The following is a 20433-nucleotide window of genomic DNA, read 5'->3' as shown; positions in this document are numbered from 1 at the left end:
CGTGGGAGTGCAGTGTCTCCTTCACGGTCATCACGATCCTTTCCTCCTTCCCTTCCAAGCCCAGCGTCGCAGGCCGTGGAAATGAGGCCACCCCAAGCGCTCTGCTCTCAAAGAGGGGAGAGGCAAGGTCTCTCTCCGCCGCCCCTACCCAGCCCGGGCACAGGGAGAGGGAGAAAGGATTCATGAGCAAACCCTGCTGTTCACTCTCCTTGAGGGAGGCCAGCTGAGCGAGCGGAGCAGGGGCGAGGCGGACAGCGGGGGGACCCGGCGCGGTGGCCGCGGGCGGCGGTCCGGCATGTGCCCGCTTGGTGGCCGGGGCCGGGCGGTGGCGCGGGCGCGGCCGGCGCTCCTGCAGAGGGAGCTGTGCGCCCGGCCTGGCGCACGCAACGCGCCGCCTCGCCCTCTTGCTGCCGCCGCCGCCGCCGCCGCTGGGCCCGCCCGCCGGGGAGGGGCTCCCGGCTCGCCGACAGCGGCTTCCTGCTTCCCGCACGTCCTCGCCGCCGCCGCCGGTCGTGCCAGCCCTGGCCGAGAGCCGCCGCCGCCGCCGCCCGCTCCGGCCCGCGCGCAGCCTCGCCCCGCCGCCAGCCCGGCCCGCTCGCGTCCGCTCCCGGAGCCCGCGCCCCTCGCCGCCCCTAGCCCGCGCCGGCCATGCTGGCCTTCCAGTACCCCGACGTGTACCGCGACGAGACCGCCGTGAGTGCCCTGCCCGCGCCCCCGGCCCCCGCCCGCAGCCCCCCGCCCGCGTTCCTTCCCTCCCCTCCCCCGCGGCCTTTGTTTGCGCGAACCGGGCCGGGGGCGCCCGGCTCCTCCCGAGCCGCGGGAGCCCTGGTGGCCGTCACTGTCCCCCTGCTGGCGGCCGAGCCTGTGATCAGCCCCGGCTTGGCCGCTGCCTGAAATCAATGGGCTCAAGGGCAGACGCCCAGGTGAGAATGGGCGCCTTGAGGGAGTGGGGAGACAGAACGTGTCACCGCTTTTTTTTTTTGACTGGAGGAGGCTCTTGCTTAAATATGGTGGTAGGAGAAAGTGTGTATGTGTGTAGATGATGTCAAATTGAAAAACAAAAGCAAACTTTTTGAACTTGCAAATCTAAAATCCTTAGAGTTGAAGTTCATTCATTCGATTTCAGAACGTATATTGAGCGCCTCCCCTGCCCCAGGCCGAGGGCTGGGCGGTGGGCGGTGGGGATGCAGAGACCAGACAGTGTGATGGGGAAGCTGGAGCAGGGACCCAGTAGTGTGGCGGTGCTGATTCAAGTTTTCCTAAACAAGAAAAGGAGTTAATAGGGGCTGAGAGGGCTTAGGAAGGAGAGGGGATGGCCTTTTTCAGAACGAGTTAAAGTTTTGCCTAGCGGAGGGGTTAGCCACCGTTTACCTAAGCAGTGGGTGCAATTCTGGGCAAACACCTTTTTTGTGTAAAAATTACTCTGGCATCTTGAGAACTGGGGTGAATCCAATGTTATGGGCATGATTCTTTTAGGAATAGCCAAATTTCTCAGATTACTTAGAATTAGAATAGAAGTATTTTTGTATAATACAGTTCTAATTTTTTTCTGCTTATTTTGACTCGATTTATGCCAGAAAGTCTGCACTTTAAAGCAAATCTCACTTTGGGGTACAGGGTACTGAGGCTTTAGAGTAAAGATCATATGGTTTTAAGTTAAGACTTCCCAGTGGCCCGGGTGCATTCATGGTTTCTTTGACCAGTGGCCATCTGGTAACCGTGTTTTCTGTCTGTTCAGCTGCTTGCTTATTAAATTTACTGGTGGTTCAAAGGGTTGCTTCCTTTGTGTATGGGAGTAAAGCAATCTTGCTGGAATGGAAAAGAGGACAAGTAAGAAGACCTGAGGGTTGGTTCCGGTCTTGTAGCTCCCTAGCTTGATGCCCTCTGGCAGATCACTTACCTGTTATAGGTCTTCTTATATATGCAATGTTAGGACTGGCTTGGCTAACCACAGAGCTTACTTGCTTCTTCAGTGAGAATATCATTCATTCATTCGTTCTTTCATTCACATGAAAGTCCAGCCCTGCAGTGTGCCAGACTTTAGTAATGTGAAGACATGTGAGTATCACAGTTTGGTTCTTGAGGATCTTTGAGTTTTCAGGATAGTTGAAAATAGAAAGAACTACCCATTCTGTGGTTTGATGAGTGCCATTTTAGATTTGTTTTACTTTGTTTTTCGGAGGGGTTGCTTCTTGCTAAGTTTTTCCCTATTTGGGTTATCAAAATCCTGCAGTTCATTTATGTATGTTTAATAGTTCTTGAAATGGTTGAGGATTTTGTGAAGACATCAAAAAGATTATGAACAATTAACTCAAAAGGGTACTACACTGTGGATTTTAATCCTCTCCAGTCTCTTCTCACCAGAACTCATGATAACTCTAAGCCTCAGGGCCAAGGGAATGTAGCTCTGGTCCCGCCCGGACTCTGCTCTGTGGATCCCTCAGGGTGCTTATCCCAGCCCTGATAGCCTACAGGGGATATCTTTTTCTGGTGACAGAGTCCTGATTGCTAAGCCCTAGGCTCAAACTGTAGCTTTGATTTCTAGGAAGGGTTTGTTTCTCTCCAGCAGATGCTGGAGATTGCCGTAGCTCTCTGAGTCTCTCCCTTGAGCATCTTCCAGCCACATACTGGGCAGTCTCCTACCAAACTGTGGGGCTGGAGCATGCAACCGTTTTGGGTGGATTTCTGCCCCAGCGAGCAGATGTTTGGAAACCATGGTGCTTCCAGTGTAATGCCATTGCCCATTCCCCAAGAGTGTTGCTGTCGGGTTGCAGGCCTGCTACAGGGATAGAAGAGTGTATAAGAGAAGAGGAGAGTACAGAGGAGGATGGGGTTCATTTCCATCAGGGGGAGGAGATAATACATGAATTCAGCCTGGCAGGTGGCCAGCTGGATAAGGTAGAAAGGACATTCCTGGCCATGTGACTAAAATAGAGCCATAGTTATGTAGGGCTGGATGGTCTTGGGATTGCATTTGTTTGTAGGATGGCAGGAAGGCCATTGTGACCAGAGCATTCACGGGTGGATTAGCTTGGATAGGGGCTGGAAGAAAAGAAAAGGGAAGTGTGACCAAGTTTGATGGGCTCTGCCTGCTGTGTGTACAAGTCTGCACTTTATCCTGAAGGCAGCGGGCGAGTGGATGAACAGTACAAGTAAAATATTGAATAGTAGCAGTGCCTTATCAGGGCTCTATTTTTAAAGCTTCTTGGAGAGATGAGGCATGGCTTGCAAACGTAGATGGGAGAATCAGATACTGCACAACCTGAGTTCAGGGGATGTGGCTATGATACCACCCCACTTGTAGGGGATGGTCTTGTAAAAGAAAAACGTGGCGGTAGGGGAGTGCACTTGGCTCCTGGGATTGTCCTGGAAAGAATCCGTTTCTTGTCCTGGTTAAAAATGTCTGCTCAGAGGCTGGCTTGGTGGCATAGTGGTTAAGTTTGCATGCTCTCCTTCAGGGACCTGGGGTTCCAGGGTTTGGATTTCAGGCGTGGACCTACACACTGCCCATGAAGCCATGTTATGTTAGCATCCCACATACAAAATAGAGGAAGACTGGCACAGATGTTAGCTCAGTGACAATCTTCCTCAAGCAAAAAGAGGAAGATTGGCAACAGATTTTAGCTCAGGGCCAATCTTTCTCAAAAAAAAAAGAAAGAAAGAAAAATGTCTGCTCAATAACTACTGACCTCAATCTGCTTTAGATGATAATGCTGGTTCTGGGAAGATGGACTTGTTTCCTCAGAGGTAAACACTATTCGGGAGGCAGCATAGTGTAGAATGACTGGCTTCTGAGTCAGGGTCCAGCTGTCCACCTGCCAATTTACACATGGCCTCGTTCATTAGCAGGAGGTTAAATCCACAGGCTTTGAGCTTGGCTCATGGTGGGTCACAGTCCTACCACTTATTAACCATCTGGCCTGTGTCAATTGCTTTAGCTCTCTCCAGCTTCAGCTTCCTCATCAGGAAAATGGATTAGTAATAACCTCACAGTGAGGACCAGACGAGGTAATGTGGCTGAAATCTATGGCGCAGTGTGATCTCTGAGCAAACAGTAAATCTGGGATGTTTACTCTTACCAACCTCTCTGAATTTCATCCCATAATCTGTAAAATAGAAATATCATCAGCTCTCTTACAAGGTTGCTTTAAAACATTGGGTACAACAATGTGAATATTCAGCAGATGTTTTTTCCTTTGGGTCTGGCAGTTGGCAACACCTTCGCTTAGTCGTAAAACTAACAGGATTTCCAGTTAATCTTTTCCACTTCCTTATGAAAAGTTAGATTTCTGGATATGTCTGAATTTGAGTAACATCGTAATCAAGGAACATTTTAAAGTGCCTGGTCTGTGCCCTCTGAGGAATGTTTGGGAAAAGCTCTTGGCAGATTGTTTTTAATCCCAGCTCTGGTTCTGAACTCCGTATGGCCCCGGGCAGGTTGCCATCTTGTGCCTGCCATCCCTCCTAAAAATGTTGGATTGGAAGATCCTTTACAACTTTACATTTTTGTGATTTCTTATTGTCAGAGAAAGACAGTTGCTATTTTAAGCACAGTTCATAACCGCTTTAAGGTTGTAAAATGTAAAAGACTCAGGGATGAGAAGAAAAGATAGAGAGCTTTCATTCAGTGGTGACAATCTGCTAAAGTTTAGAGAAGCTTTACGTAAGGATTGAAAATTGGTAATTTTCGAAAGACTCATCAGGAAAGGTTTTAGTCTGGTATTTTGTCCCTTGTGCTTGTTAGTCAGTTGATTAATGAGAACATTTCTTGCGTGTTCCACCTTAACTGCCTGTTCTTCCAGGTGGGCAGTCCCCAGGTGTTCTGGCACCTGGCACCAGGGGAGGACAGATGCAGACAAGCCTGGGCTTTTAGGCATGGAGAGATTCTTCTCAGCTGGCCAACAGGAGAAACAACGTTCAAGTTTTCCTTTTCCAGGAGAGTCTTTGCCTTCCTTAGGACTAGCCCTTACCTTCTGGTGTTATAGGACAAAGCAAGAAGGAGACAGATTAAAAATTCACCTGCAGTGCATGTGATCTTCCCGACAGCCTCCTGCGAGAAGCCTTAACCAGGATGTTAGAGCTGTTCAGAGAGCCTTGATTGGAAGACATTGTCATTGTGGTTTCAGTTAATTAGATTAATCATGATAATATGGAAATGGAGAGGTTTTATGATGATTTTTACCTTTGGAAAATTTTTTTAGGCATGCTCGCCTGGGGAGTGGTGGCTCCCAGTTGCTCTTCCAGACTTGGTCATTCTTTAAGACCAGGCCCAGGAATTTGGGCTTTTAAGAAGGTCCCAGTGGTTCTGATCATCAGCCCCTGTGGGAGCTCCCCAAGTCTTTGCCCCAGCCAGGCCCTGCTTACACCATAATGTTGTTTCTGCAAATATCAGGGTAGTCTGAATAAGTGATGCCTTTGTGCCTCCTTTCATAAACTGTGAAAGAAACCATTCTATAATACACAAAAAGGAAGAAAGGCTTCCGTTTTAGAAGTGTTCTTTAAGTGCATTTGTCAGCTTTTTCAGGTCAATTAAAATCACACTGCACAGTAGTAACTTGCTTTTTGGCAGTTTAGATTTAGAGGCAAAACTGATCATATTGTATATTGTAGGGAGATTTTCTAATCATTAGTAAGCTTAGCAAGAACGGGAAAATACGCACGTGTGTGCGGTTCCCTTACAAACGTGCCCTCCTTGCATCCCTCGTGCATTGTATGGTGCCACTGACAACACATTTTCAAGTTTCTTTAGCACAGCAGCTGCCCTTTGTTTTGTGTTATACAGACAGAGCTGTTTCCCATTCTGACCTTTCATCTTTCCTCCCTCTCCAGCTAAAACATTCTTTTCATGAAGGGTGGCTGGACACCTTTGAGAACCTGCCAACTTTGGTTCATGTGGTAATTTGGGCAGACATGTTGCCAGTGAGCCAATTGGGGTATTTTTGTCGCTTTCCTCTTTCTTCATCACATTGAGAAAATACTAATTTAATTGGGGTGAGATGCTAATTAATACCACATTTTGTCTTTTGCAGGTACAGGATTATCATGGCCATAAAATTTGTGACCCTTATGCGTGGCTTGAAGATCCAGACAGCGAGCAGACAAAGGTAATTGGGGCTTATAATTAAAGACAAGGCAGCCTAGTAGCCAGCACCAAACCCTGGACATCAGTGACTGTGGCTTTTCCTTCCTGCTATCTTCCTGTGTTTTCTGCCCTGGGATGGTGATTATACCTGTTGGTACTTCCACTTTTTGTTAAATGATTTGTGGGTAAAAGATGAAAACATTTTTAGTCCCAGAGAAGGTCAAGTAACTGTTTTGAATAATGTTTATGGTTTATAGTGTCACTGATGAACCAGCTGTTTGGGATGAAAATATTAGAAAGAAAATGGATTTTTTTACCAAAGAAATATGAAAACCTAGAAAAAGATAATATGGAAAAAAATTGCCTAATATGTTTTTTCCAAAGGAAAGAAAATCTTGTATATTCAACAAATATCAGGTCTTGAAAACTGAATGCTAGCTTTAGATTACTTATTGATTTTAATGTAATAACAATAAAAATTAAATCATAAATATAAAAGCATTCTTATGTTTTATAGAAGTAAAGGAGTGGAGGGGAGAATTTTCTGCCCTATGGAAAAACATAAAGCTTTCCTATTCTTTTGGAGAAAGCTGTAGTATTTTGAGCTGAAGTCTGATTTCATTAATGAAGCTGTCTTGAAGTGCTATGTCTTGTCGATATTTTTTCTTCCCCGGAATGCTCAGGACTTGTCAATTGGGACTTGTCATTTGTATACAGTGTATGTGGTTAATGAAGTTTGCTTGGGTGAGAGTAGTCTTTCTCCAATCCACCTCAAGTTCCTTGACTCTTTATTTATAACCGTATTTACATGTTACTTAGTACATAAGAATATGTATATAATTTTTAATATACTCACTATTCCAAAAGTGTATTTGAGCTTCTTTGGAATTCCAGGGTACATTTCCCATTAAAAACATGTGAAATGCACTCTGGGTAGTTTTCCAGGTCAGCCTCCAAAAGCCTATGTCTTAGCTCCTCTTGTGTCTTGTGCTCCCTTGCCACCACATAAACCAGTGTTCTCTGGAGAACTGAGCTCAGATTTCTAAGGCAGGTCAGATTTGCCAGGAAAGCATTCCCTCCTGATGTGGCCCTGGACAGTGGGATTAGGATTCTCCCCTTGCCCATCCCCACTCCCCACACACCCTCTCTGTTGATTGGGGTTGCAGATTCCACCACCTTCATATCCTGGAAAGAGCTTGACGAGGAAAGGAGTGGGTGAAGGGCTTAGTGGGGCATGACGATCTATGGAAGAGAGAAAGTCAAGGCAGGGAGAGGTTGCTCCTGCTCAGGTATATCCTGTGTTGTCTGTTCTTCCTTCGTTCCCACGCACTGGCTTGTCTGCTCTCCTTTCAACTACCCTCCCCTGTTCCTTGTGGCTAGTATTTCTCTCCTTTGCCCAGTGTAGAAGCTCTTACAACTTCTTCCCTATCCTTTGTCCTTGAAGTAAGTGCACCACCATTTTGACATTTTCTAATGGTTTTTACTTCTATCTGTCATCCTACATTCTCTCCCTTTCCTAATTCCCTTCAAGAAAGACAAAGTTCTCATGGGTGAGAATGATCGGTATTTGGGTTTTCATTTTTCTTTCATGAAGCACTGGGTTATAGAAGTGGATGGGTAAAGATTCCCAAGTGAGAAACAGATGGGTATGTTTAGGAGCAGGCAAAGGCTCTAGTTCCACAGATGAGGCCAGGGGGAGCAGGGAGCAGGTGTGGGTCTGCTCCCGATCTTGACTCTGCTACAGACGACCTTGATCATCCAGCATTGGGCTGAGCTAAGACAGGAGTTGAGCCTGGGAGTGGAGAGGCACAGGCAGCTGCATAAAAAGAACTCCCAGTATTCAACAACAAAAAGACAAAAAGTGCAGTAAAAATGGGGAAAGACTTGAACATACACGTCAAAAGAAGATATAAACATGAAAATACATACATGATAAATGTTCAATATCATTAATCATCAGGGTAATGCAAAATTAAAGTTCCATCCTGGAATGGATGGAAAGCACCAGAGAAGGGAATGAATTTCTTGTGTATCTTTTGGCAAGTTGTCCCAAGGACCCTGTCTGTGATGGTTACTTTGTCTGAAATGTTGGGTACCACCTGGATTTCTTCACCCGTGACGGTGATTATCTGAGTGATTCAGCAATGTCAGAATGACCCAGTTTTGGTTTACATGTTAATAAATGCACACTTTGCTGTTCCTTAATGGATAATGGCTGGTCCCATGGATGACAAGCCACTTAGTAGTGGATGAAACTTCACTGATTAGTGATCTTACAGTCAGCGTTTGATAGAAGCCAGTGACATTGGCTTATACACTATAATTTTTGTGGTATGCACTTATTGGATGCTTCCTATATGCCAGGCGCTTTACCAGTAGTTCTGCATACCTTGTGTCACTTAATTCACAAACTCTAAAATAGATCTTTTTGTTTTCCCTATTTTACAGATGAAGAAATTGAGATTCTGAGTGATTAAGTAACATGTCTAAAGTCACTCAGCCAGTAGATGTGGAGACAGGACTAGAACGCAGTTAGCCCAGGAGGTTGTCAATTTTGCATTAAAAAAATATTAAAAGGGGCCAGCCCCGTGGCTGAGTGGTTAAGTTCCCATGCTCCACTTCGGCAGTCCAGGGTTTCACTGGTTCAGATCCTGGGCGCGGACCTAGCACTGCTCGTCAAGCCATGCTGAGGCAGCATCCCACATAGCACAACCAGAAAGACCTACAACTAGAATATACAACTATGTACAGGGGGGTTTGGGGAGAAGAAGAAGAAAAAAAAGAAGATTGGCAACAGATGTTAGCTCAAGGCCAATCTTTAAGAAAAGATAATGATAAAGAAAACAAGACTCTGGATGTAATAGCTCTGTAAATGCAAGCTATAGGAATTTACTCATGTCCATGCTTGCTGTGTGACTTTGTGGGTCCTCGTGTGTGGATCCAGGGCTGGCCCCCTACTCCCACGTTAACGTGTTCAGACAGCACACCTCAGGTGTCAGAGGGGTTGTGCAGCTGTGCCTTCCCTCTGCATCCTCCATACATACCTTTCTCACTCTTCTCCAAACAGGCTCGTTATTGACCAGGGCTAGTATATCATCTGGGATTTGATGAGTTAAATTTTGGTCTCAGACTGAAAAGGTAGGGTGTGTTCTTCTAATGAGCAGAAGAACAGCATGGACATTTTCTACTCATTTACACAAAAGTGTATTAGCCATAAATACCTTGGTCTAAAAAGGAGAATCTTCACATAGCCTCCAAAACAAAGAAAAAGCTGCTTGTTACATTTTCAATAAAACCAGTCAGGAAGTGAGGAACAAATATCTTTTATGCTATGATCTGAAAGGCTATCACCAGGTCTTCGATTTAATCTTGTGTTTAATATAGGTAATCTGTTTCTGACAGTGTCTGACATTTAAGGCTCTATCCTTTATAAAAGAACATCAGAGCGGACTTGTGACTTAGAAAACTCTCAAAAACAGGGGTGGGGGGCGTTGAATCTGGGTGAATCTTTTCAAGTTGTTAAGGCCCGTAGAACCCTATTTTATAGCAAATGTTCCAGATTGTACAGGATCCTCCAAAACTCAGTTGATTCTTTGAGGTAAATCCAACCTTGATAAGAAAACTCAACAGAGAAACTTTGCAGAGAGGAAGCGGTAGACCAGTGCTGCCCAGCAGGCGTGTAATGTAAGCCAAATATATAATTCGTATTTTTCTAGTAGCCACATTAAAAAACTAAAAAGAAACAGGTGGAATTAATTGTAATAATATATTTAATCTAGTGTACTCAAGATATTATTTCCACATAGCGATATAAAATATTGATATTTTACATTCTTTTTTCAAACTAAGTTTTCAAAATCCAGTGTGTATTTTCCACTTACAGCACATATCAGTTCAGACCAGCCACATTTCAGGTGCTCAGTGGCCACTTGGGGCTAGTGGCTACCATATTGGACGTGAATGGACCAACCTTTCTTGTGACTATAGATGTAAGGAATATAAATAAAAGTTAATAGATGAAAAAAGCAGAATTAGTCACAGGAATTCATGAACAGTTTAATATTAATATATTGATAGACTAAACTTTTATAATTATCCTAATTGGTATGTAAAAGAAATTAAAGAAAATCCAAAACTAAAAGTGGAAATAACAATGCTTTAATAAGATAACAAATATCATTCAAAACAACCTAAACACTGGGCTAGAATGTCTCTGTCTCTACTATTTGTAAATGTTTGCAAAGCTTTGACTAGGGCAATAAAACAAGAACTAGAATTTCTAGAGGAGAAAATAAAACTATCAATAATTGTAGATTATATGATTATCTATCTAGAAAACCTAAGGGAAACAACTGAACACTTACTAGAATTAATGAGCTCAATGAAGTGAGTATGTAAAAAATAAAGATAAAATCAGTAGCACTCATATATGCCATCAGTAATGAAAAACCCATCTGATAGCAGCAACGAAAAGCAAGTACTTGAGAATGGAGAAGAGATTTCAAGCCTACTGGAGAGTAATAATGTCACTTCAGAAACTTGGAGGTCTAGAAAAGGGCCAGTTTGGAGCATTACTTGTAATAGTGGAAAATTGGAAATAATCTCCATTTCCAACAGTAGTGTAGTGTTTAAGCAGAATATGGTGAATCTGTTTGGTGAAACAGTCTATGCATCTATTAAAATTTGGGGTTACAAAGATTGCTCACAACATGAAAGAGTGCTTGTGGTAGAATATTAAGTGGGAGAAAGATGCAGGTTTACAGTGCTCCAAATGATGACAACTTTAAAACTACCTTTGTAAAAAAGATTCTGGACAATCTATATGGAAATACAAACTAAACAGCAAAAATAAGATAAAGGGAAAGCTCTGGGTTAAAAGCACTTTAGATTTCTACTAAGTGTGATATGGTCGTGGAGTGTCTGACCCACAGTGAAATCTCAATGGTGTAAGCGGGGCACCAGGAAAACCTTGGAAGTTTTCAGCGTGAGGAGACAGAGAGGGAGGTTGCAGTCATTAAAAATGATTTGAAGACTAGATAGGCAGGTCCCAACAGGCAGTTAGGCCATGCTTCCCATTCAACAGGCCTTTCCAGCTTGGCCTTTGCAGATTTTAGGAGGAAGTTTGCAGCCGTGTTATTACACCTTGCTATTTTGATACTGAGGTAACTTGAGCCCCAGTCGACTAATAACAAGACTTTATCCTCCATCCTTTATCCAGTGACATTAACGTGCATGTGGTTGACTTCCTAACCCTTAACTTCTTAGATTTCCCTCTAGTTTCCCAGGGCAAACAAGCAAGTGAACCCCAAACCCCACACTCTGCCTTAGCTTTTTGAAGCCTCTTTCTTCCTCTCAGGTGGTCTCCTTGCCCCTTCAGGTGTGCCCTGTTCAGATCTTTTCATGGGCCCGCCTCCCCTCTTCCTCTGCCTGTCTGTACTCTGCGTGCCCCTTGATGTAGCCGAAATGCCCCCTTCCTTTGTCACCACTCCCATCAGTATAAACCATTCTCTTCAGGATCACCAATGGCCCAGTTGCCAAATCCAGAGACTTTAAAAAATCACTGTGTGTTCTTCACTGTGCACATGGACTTCATGTCTGGGGGAACTGTAGACACTTCCGTGTATCCTGGCCAGGGAACTGCTCTCAGGCCTGGAGTTTGCTTGCATTGCTTTCATCGCTGATGCCGCCATCTCACTCTCAGTAACTGTGAGAGTATGAAATGAGGATTCATTTTTCCTGGCCTCTCTGTCCACTGTGGTGCAGTCAGTCCACACCACACTTCCTGATAATGACCACTTCTTCTCTTTACATCACTGGGCTTGGTTTTGCAGCACCAAAGTCTAGATAGTCACAACGTCCTTGTGACCTCTTGAGGACTCTCCCCATCTTACTGTGGCTGTGGCCTCTTAGTTGAATATTCTGGAAGTTGTTACTGAGTTACTGAAAGAGAGATACACAGAAAAAGAAGGAATTTACATCTTTCCAGGGATAGCTGCCTTAATTGTAACTAACTGTGTCAAGTCTGGCTCTCCGAACTCCGCCCTGGGGCTTTGGCATACAAGGTAACCAAAAGTAGAATATCAGCCTCATGTATCAAATGACTGATTTCTTTTCTCTCCCTGAGAGCCGCCCTGGGCAAAATGAGAGTAACTACAGCTCCATTTCCTTCCTGGATCATGGGAGAACTCTAACGGGAACCAGCAAAAGCAAAACAAAACATTTGTTTCTGTGTATGTTCATTCCTTCTAAAAAAAAAATAAAAATAAAAAATAAAACTACCATTTGTTTCAGAGAGGATCAGAGGAATACACAACATAGACCTTCTTTCCTAGGACCTTGTTTGCTCTCCCTTCCCGTTCTCCCCTTTGGCTGAATAGTTGGAGGTTGTACCTGCTGACAAGGGGCACAGAAAAGTAGAGAGAACAGAAGTGCTTCAGCCTTGCAGGGTAAGAAACCTGGAAGCATCACCTTTTTCTTCCCCTGTGCCCTCACTGTTTCCTTCCTTGGCAAGAAAGAGTTAACTGTTACAGGACTTCTGATGTCTCTAGGATGTTTCAGTAGCCTAGGATTTCTGGGGAGGAATTTTAATATCACAGAGGTCTGTGGAGAATCAAGTTTAGGGAGGTAAACACTGATCTTCCCTGGAGTCCTTCCTTTCCTATCCTGAAATCTGTTTATTTGCTTGCTTTTGTTCTTGTTCTTTAAGGTTAACCCTAAACATGTGTAGCACAAGGAGCTTCTGCACTGTTCTGGGGTCAGTCTGGGCTAGACCTCCCTGGACAAGTTGCTTTCCCTAGTGGAACAGAGTAACGCACGGAAGAGCTGGTGGGGAGCGAGGTGAGCAGAGATTGATTTGTCCAGTTGCGTTTCTGCATCAGGCCACTGGGCTGTTGGCTGAAGAGCCAACAGAGTGGATGCTTGGTCCTGGGACTTCCAGTGCCGGGAAGGCTGGTTCAATGTCCCTAAGCCAAAAGACGGCAGCTAACGCTTACTGTGGGAGCCGGGGAATACTGGAAATTAATTGAAGGTATACAAGACTGGTTTGGGTTTGCAGTGTCCTTTGAAGACTTTAAGACAAACTGTGAACATCCCTTTTGTGGATAGTTCCTTTGTCCCCTGAGCTTGCAGGCATTTCTGATGTTATTCTGGGAGGCAGTGTGGAGGAACAGAATATTTGCCAGATGGGACTAGAAGTCATAACACACGAGTTGTAGCCCTTGATCTTCCATTTTCTGTTCTGTGAACATAGCAAACAATCTAACCTGCAATTCATCTTCTTCATCTATAAAATAAGTATAATCGTACTCAATTCATCCAGCTCCAGCGTTTTAATGACACCCAGCCGAGGAAATGCATGTAAAAATTCATTTTCCACCCACAGCAAAACTCTGTACAAACAAAAATGGTGCGGGTTGGGCATGCTGCCTACATTTTCACCCACAAAACTGAGCAGGGTCTTTTTGCTTTTTGAATTCTAGGTCTTTTAGAAAAAGATAAGTTCTGAGCATTGAATTTTTTTTCCCCCCAGTGGAACTATGACTTCTAAGTGTGGTTTCATTGTTCTAATGTGCAATGATTAAACTAGGCTGAAGATTATCTTAAAGCTGTTTGGTAGAGCCCCCTTTTAATTGGTGCCTTGTGAACCCCCCTTGCACCCATTCATTAATGTTTCATGTTTGGACCTGCATTGAAAATTACTAGTATGTCATCCCTTGTCTAGAGTAAACAGGAAGTGCTTTAGGTAAATATATTATCACATATTATCTCAGTCTCCAAGACTTCTAAGGTCTTAGATGTCTCACCACCTCCCATGGAAATGTTTAGCCTTATTATAGTTTATCAACATACTTCTCGTAAATCCACAATTGAAATATGTATTTAGAGGACAACTTCCTTTTGATCTCGGGATGGGATAATCATCCAAAGCATGAAGGCATTGCTGGTCCCCGACCATCTTCAAAAGCACTGCTTTCTCTTTTCTTTTTCTATCTTCTTACTCTTACTTTCTGCAACAAAGTTTTTGATGCAAGCAGCAGAAACTGATTCTGGCCAAGTTAGGCAAATAGGGAATTTATGACAAGAATAGGAGGCCGGCTTCTGGGATAGATGGAAAGGCCAGGCTTGGAGCAGGAGGGAGCCAGAGAGCTCCAGGGCTTGGTGGCAGGAATTTCTGCTTTTTGCCCGGCACTGCTAATGGCATCTGTGCTCTCCAGTCATTCAGCCCTCTGTCATTTGTTCAAGTGACTGCGTCCCAGCAGAGGGAGTTTTGATTGGCCAAACTCCAGACGTGTGCTTGCAGCCTTGGCTGTGCTGCTGGCAATGAGAAGAGATTTGGTGCAAGCCCCAGGGACCCTCTGGCTTCTGTCATAGCAGGACAACTACCTGGAGTTACCACCCCGCTAAGAAGGGAGGACATGGGGGAGGAGAATGGATGCTGGCTACCCCAAATATCACAGTCATTCTCTCCTCCTTCTCTCTATATAAAGGCTCATTCTCTGCCTTTCCTCTCCTGCCCTAAGTTTACCTGTCTGCCCTCTGTGCCAAGCATTTGGTTAAATTGAAGGGGAGGAAGGGATATGCTGTCATAGCAAGACAGATGTGGTCCATGCCGGCATGGAATTACATTCAAGCCTGGGAGAACCAGAGACTGGAGGTGGTGCGCCACTTAACCTTTGAGCTGCTGGAGGTCAGTGCTGAAAGGAGGATGAGCCACATCTTGCGTGGAGGCGAGGACTCCAGCCTTGTTTGTTCACTATCAGGGAAAGCTCCATTTTTGAAAAGCAGACCCTAAACCATTGATGAAATGCTTAAAGCACTTGTGTACATTTAACAGTGTTGTTTTCCCTGCAGGCAGGTACTCAGCTTTGGTTTCAATCATCTACACTTTGCTTATGAGAAATGTTCATATCAGATATGGTATCTTTGGGAAAATAGTTGTTAAAGAACTAACAACTAAAGAACTAAGATAACTCAGACTTCTCCCAGCCTCTTTTTTTCCCCCATACTTAGGTATCTAAAATCCATTCATCACCCCATTCTTCTGTGTCCAGAGGAGAAAGCACGCAGTCATAAAAATCACCTGGGCACTTGTTAAAAATACAAATGCCCAAGCTGTGCTTCTGGAGCATCTGATTTCAGGAGAAAGCTCTGTTTCCCAAGCACCTCGCCAGGTAATTCTTAAGATCCAGAAAGCTTCAGAAACCACTAGAGAATGCTTAGACATGATTAGAGAGCAATAATAACACCTTTGAAATATATGAGGCCCATGTGCAAAGAGCTGAAGTGGTAGTAGGTGCCTCACTGTTGTTTATAGTGTCTTTGTAAATTAGGGGGACAGTGTTTGTGGTTCTAATTTTTCCCATGGGGGGAAACCAAGGCTTGAGTCATAATAAAGACTCTGAGACTCTTTATAATATTGCATGGCACTGATCATTTGAAGCATCTCTCTATTTAATCAGACACAGAGTTCTCTGGAGCTCCAGTTCTGCCTCTGTAAAATCTCATACCTTTCTCCTTGTTTTTAATGTGGCTGATGCTGACCTTGTTTGGGGCATGCATTGCCACCAAGCTAGACATTCAGTACCTTCCTAAGCTGTATCCCTTATTCCAGAATTTTCTTTCCACCCTGTTCCCCCCAGCAGCTAATGAGAACCTTTGGAGATCTTGGAATGTATTTATTCATGGAAAGGCCATAGTGTATGGTCCATTTAATGAACAGCTTTAAAGGTAGAAAATCAGATTTGGATCTTAATGCCACCGTTTTACCATTTGGGTGACATTGGTCATTTTTTTTTTTCCCATCTCTAAGCTTCAATTTTCTGATTTATAATTTGTAGAAAACTACTGTGTATGACTGTGGTGACAATTAAGTGGCAGTGCTTTTGAAGCACGCAGCAAAGTGGTAGACACCATTAAGTGCTTAAAAGACGCTTGCCATTGTATTTATTATTGAACAGTTTAAATGGCATGGAAATTATCTGCTCGATAATTTGAAAGACCTCATCTTTAGAGTTATCTGGGATAAATTCTTTTATTGCAATTAATTCTTGGGCTCGTCTCCACTTTCCTTCATGGTTATTGCTCTGTTCAGATCTTCCTTTTTGGATCCGTTTTAGTCATTTGTGTTTCCTAGAAAATGGTCCGTATCACTGAGATTTTAAAATTTACTAGCATGACATTATGTGTAACATTTCTCCTGATGACTTTTCTCCCCATCTCTGTGGTTAGATTTATTGTTTCTAATTTTGACTATCTGTAACTTCTCTGCCCCTTCCTTGATTAGTTTAGCCAGAACTTGGAGTGAACTTCTTTTTTAAAAAGCAGTGGTTCTAGGACTTACAATTTATACTCTTTTAATTTTCTAGTTGATTAATTTCATTTTATTTTCTTTTGTTACTTTACAACTTTTTGATTTGAGTGTTTAATTTCTTTCTTTCTTGTCTACTGATGAGACACTGTTAGTGTAGACGCTTTTGTCAGGTTTCCCCAGCCCGTACTTGGGCACGCTTCCGGTCACTTCCTCCTCTTCCAGGCTGCTCATGTTCAACTAACTTCACCTTGCCCGGCAAACTGAAGGACTCCTAAAAGAGCTGTATTAGTCAGGACTCGATTAGCGGTGCCAGGAACTCAACTCACATTAGCTCATGTGAAAAATGAGCTCAGTGGCTCACATAATTGATGACCAGGGTGCATGCGCCTTGGGCACAGCCTGATCCAGGAGTGCACATGATATTTCTGGAAACCTGTCTCTCTCTGTCTTTTAGGTCATCTGCTTTTCCCTGATTTGTTTTCCAGCAGCCTTTCCCCTGTGCTGGGGAAAGGTGGGCCTTACCTCTTTAGGTTTCACACAGTCCACATAGCCCCAGATCTCATGAGGTGATGTAACTTCTATCTTCCAGCGTTCGTCTCTGTCCCTGTAGAATGATTCTGTTGCTTTGCCTGCTTCATGACTGCTTCATTGACTGTGGCCTGTAGATAAGAACTGATGCAAAGGCTCTGCTTATGAAAATGAACAGCGTTTATTTCTATGAAGAACGTAGAAAGGAGATGGCATATTTAGAATGCAGACCAAGGTATCAGTAACATTATCTCTGACAGGTGGTGGTGCCCACTACCAGTACCCAGAAGTGATAACATCTGATCGAGAGAGAGGGTAAACCCCAGACTTCCTGAAGGTGTAACTGTCGCTTTCCAGACCCAGCCTTTTTATTTGGTTACAGAGCACCTCACCTGGGCCAGATATACCTCATCAGTCACAGGGTGGTCGCTGTCCTTCAGTACATGGCACACCTAGGCACCAGCACTGTCTCCCGAGCCTGTTCCAGGTACACTCCTGAAGTCAGCGCTGTGGGACTAGATCAGCTGAACTGCCCCAATGAGTGTGGGAGACATGATAAAAGCCTTTAGAACAGCCTCGAGCCTTTCTTGTGTAGATGTCCTCCCAGGCCCTGGGTAGTCCTTGGTCTAGGGGACGGGTGCTGTGCTGGCAGCAGAGGTCACACACACCCCTTCCCCCACTCTCTCAGTGGGACTTCCCAAAGGTATGAGAAAGAAACAGATGTCAACTCCAAATGTTTTCACCATATCCCATGAATTTTAATTAATAGTCTTTTCTTACTTTCTAAATATTCTTGTTGTAATTCCCTCATCGATACAAGAATTATTTAAGAGAGGATGTGTATGTATTTAACTTCTCCATGATCAAGTTTTTAGTTAGGTTTGGATTTGAGGTGCAAAGCACCTCTCTGCTTACCAGGTTTCTGGTCAGTAGTGTGAGCACCGAAGAACTGAGCCAAATGGGGCTAAAGTTTCGGCTCTGAATGGGCTCCCTGGTAATGACTAGATTTGAGAACGAGGCTTGAGTCTAAGGTCAAAATGAGGGTTTCTGCTTCCTTCCCTCTTGATTGACAGTAACCAGCCCCAGTGAGGGAATGAGTTGATTTGCCCATACAGGGATAGGCAGAGAAGGTGGAAAGATCTGGCTGGGCTTCTGGAAGGCCCCATGTGATTAACAAATCATGTGCAGCTGGAAGCTCACTGGGAGCCTTCCTTACCTGAGAGCAGATGGTCTCAGAAGAAAGGGATTCACCTTGGGGTTTTAATGTTAAAAGACAAGCCCAGTGGATTTCGGCCTCTCACCAATTGAATTCAGTATTTCTCCTCCTTGGGAGTGAGTAGGAGGTTTGTGGGGCTGGGAAGAGAAAGGCACCTCACGTAGTTGAGGTTAATGGCATTGCGGTCACAATGCTTCTTGGGCTTTAAGGTTTCCTTTGTGTCTAATGTACTGCTAATTTTTGTAAATATTCAGTGAGTACTAGAAAATAAGGATATAGGTATAGATTCCTCATATTAGTCTTTTAAAATACATTATTCCATTCCTTTATAGTCTGAGTTTCTAGATGTGTTTCCTGGAGCCGCTGCATCTCATTTTCTGTTTGGCATGACCTGCCTCCGGTTTTCCGTGTGACTGTCCAGCTCCCTGGGTCCTGCAGCCTCAGGCTGAGCTCTGCCACCTCTCAGCTTCTTTTTTATGGGGATCTCCCTGCACTTGGAGAGTTATTTCCAAATTCTGCTAAACTCCCAGCAGAGAGAGAGGGTCTGAGTGTGCTGCCCCCTCTGGCCTCCAGGATCTGCTCAGCGCTTCACATGTGGCTGTGGTTGTGGTTTTCTGCCGGGCCATGCTGTGAAAGCATTTTTCTCCAGAAGCCCCTGATTGGTACTTTAACAAGGTCATATATATATTTAGATACACACACACACACATATATGTGTGTATCTCATTTGCAGCAGAAACTCCTCAAAGCTTGTGGGATGTAGACAGCACCATCCCTAGTTTTTGTTGCTATTTGAGACGAGTGGAGGTTGATACCCACTGAGTGGGTCTCCTACCTAGAAGTCCCTCCTGGTCATCTTACTGCCTACATGCCCCACTCCCCTCAGCCCCCTGCCCTATCCTGGAAGTAGTTTCTCCTTTTTGTTCTCCTGTAGCACTTCTCTTTATCTGTAATTCATCTTTTTTAATCCCATATTATATAATCATAGTGTTTTGTATATCTCTATTTCATGAGTAACTTTATGCATCATTTTGAGTCATATATGTAAGAATTCTACTTGTAAGAGGACTTGAGGTATTTTGTGAATTAAAATATAGTACATATGAGGACAACTACACAGAATTCTTTCTGAAGACACTAGGGGTAAAGGAATCTCCAGCTCCCAAACTGAGTGACTCTTTGCCAGATGGCTTTGCTTTTTTTTTTTTTTAAATTATGATAAGAATTAAATTAACATGAGCTCTGCCCTCTTAAGGTGTTACGTGTACAATACAGTCTTGTTAACTATGGGCACAATTTTGTACAGCAGATCTCTAGAACTTAATCATCTTGTGTAACTGAAACTTTGCTTTGAAGGTTTCTAATAGTCAAGGAAAAATGAGATATGAATAGAATGATATATATGTGAATAGAATTATAGTTTTGAGCACCTCTTCTTAGGAAAATGTGTTTGGATTCATCCCTAAAACCTAAACTGTTGATCCTCTTTAGAGGCTCAGCTGTGAGTGTCATTAATGGGCTTTCAGGTTTCAGTTATTGTGTTAATACCCTGGAGTGTGACTGTGGATGCTGCAACTCCTGAGGAACAAAGAGAATTTTAATTCCCCTTACCCTGCTTCTTTATCTTCGTGTAATTTCGCTAGTTTTTTTTCCTCCTTTATCCTTCTAGCTTTTCTCCCTTTCCCCCAAATTTGTTCTAAATTTTAGACCAAGAAGCTAGACTATTAAATCCATAAATGACCAAGAAGGTATTTTCTTGGTTAAAATATCAGAAATATTATTGGCATTCTGTGGAACCCAAAATTTTACACAGCCCCTTTTCAGAAAATTTACCACCACCTTCATGACAAGGATTTGCTCAATTATGAAGATGTATGTTATGAAAGAACTTGAGACTTCCGGGAATTTGAATCTTGTTTGGCTTTGTGTCTAGATAGTTGAGTTGCAAGGGTGCAGTTTTTAAATACTGCTCTAAGAGTAATTGACTAACATTTGTGGGTGGGAGGTGACAAAATTGAATGTACCAATTCTAGAATTATTTAGTTATTTAGTAGTATTATTATGCCTGGTGTAACGGTTTTATGAACATTTGAAACAAGAAAAGCCAAAGTATCTGCTTTGGCATGAGATGGATTCTGTTGCAGCAGTGGTGACTGTACCAGGAGACATCTAAAAGGAGCAAAACGAAATGGACAAACAATTGGAGAACACAGTTCCACCTTTCCAAGGGAATGTGCTGAGCAGCCTATGACTCTTGGACCCACTGTGGTCCTCCTAGAGCCAGGATAGGGCCTAGAT

At 43.8% G+C, this 20433-nt stretch overlaps 1 protein-coding gene across 1 annotated transcript in view; it reads left to right on the top strand.

Annotated features, from left to right (window-relative positions):
- The first annotated feature begins 436 nt into the window (after positions 1-436).
- Positions 437-20433, top strand: part of PREP (prolyl endopeptidase) — a 122272-nt gene continuing 102275 nt past the window's right edge. The window contains exons 1-2 of the mRNA XM_044757163.2: positions 437-693; positions 6030-6104. Coding sequence (XP_044613098.1) covers positions 649-693; positions 6030-6104 — 120 coding nt within the window. The 5' untranslated portion in view covers positions 437-648. The remainder of the gene's footprint in view (positions 694-6029; positions 6105-20433) is intronic.

This window comes from Equus asinus, chromosome 24 (genome assembly GCF_041296235.1).
Source record: "Equus asinus isolate D_3611 breed Donkey chromosome 24, EquAss-T2T_v2, whole genome shotgun sequence".
Taxonomy (NCBI): Eukaryota; Metazoa; Chordata; class Mammalia; order Perissodactyla; family Equidae; genus Equus; species Equus asinus.
The sequence above is the reverse complement of the archived record's forward strand: the minus strand, read 5'-3'. Positions and strand labels throughout refer to the sequence as shown.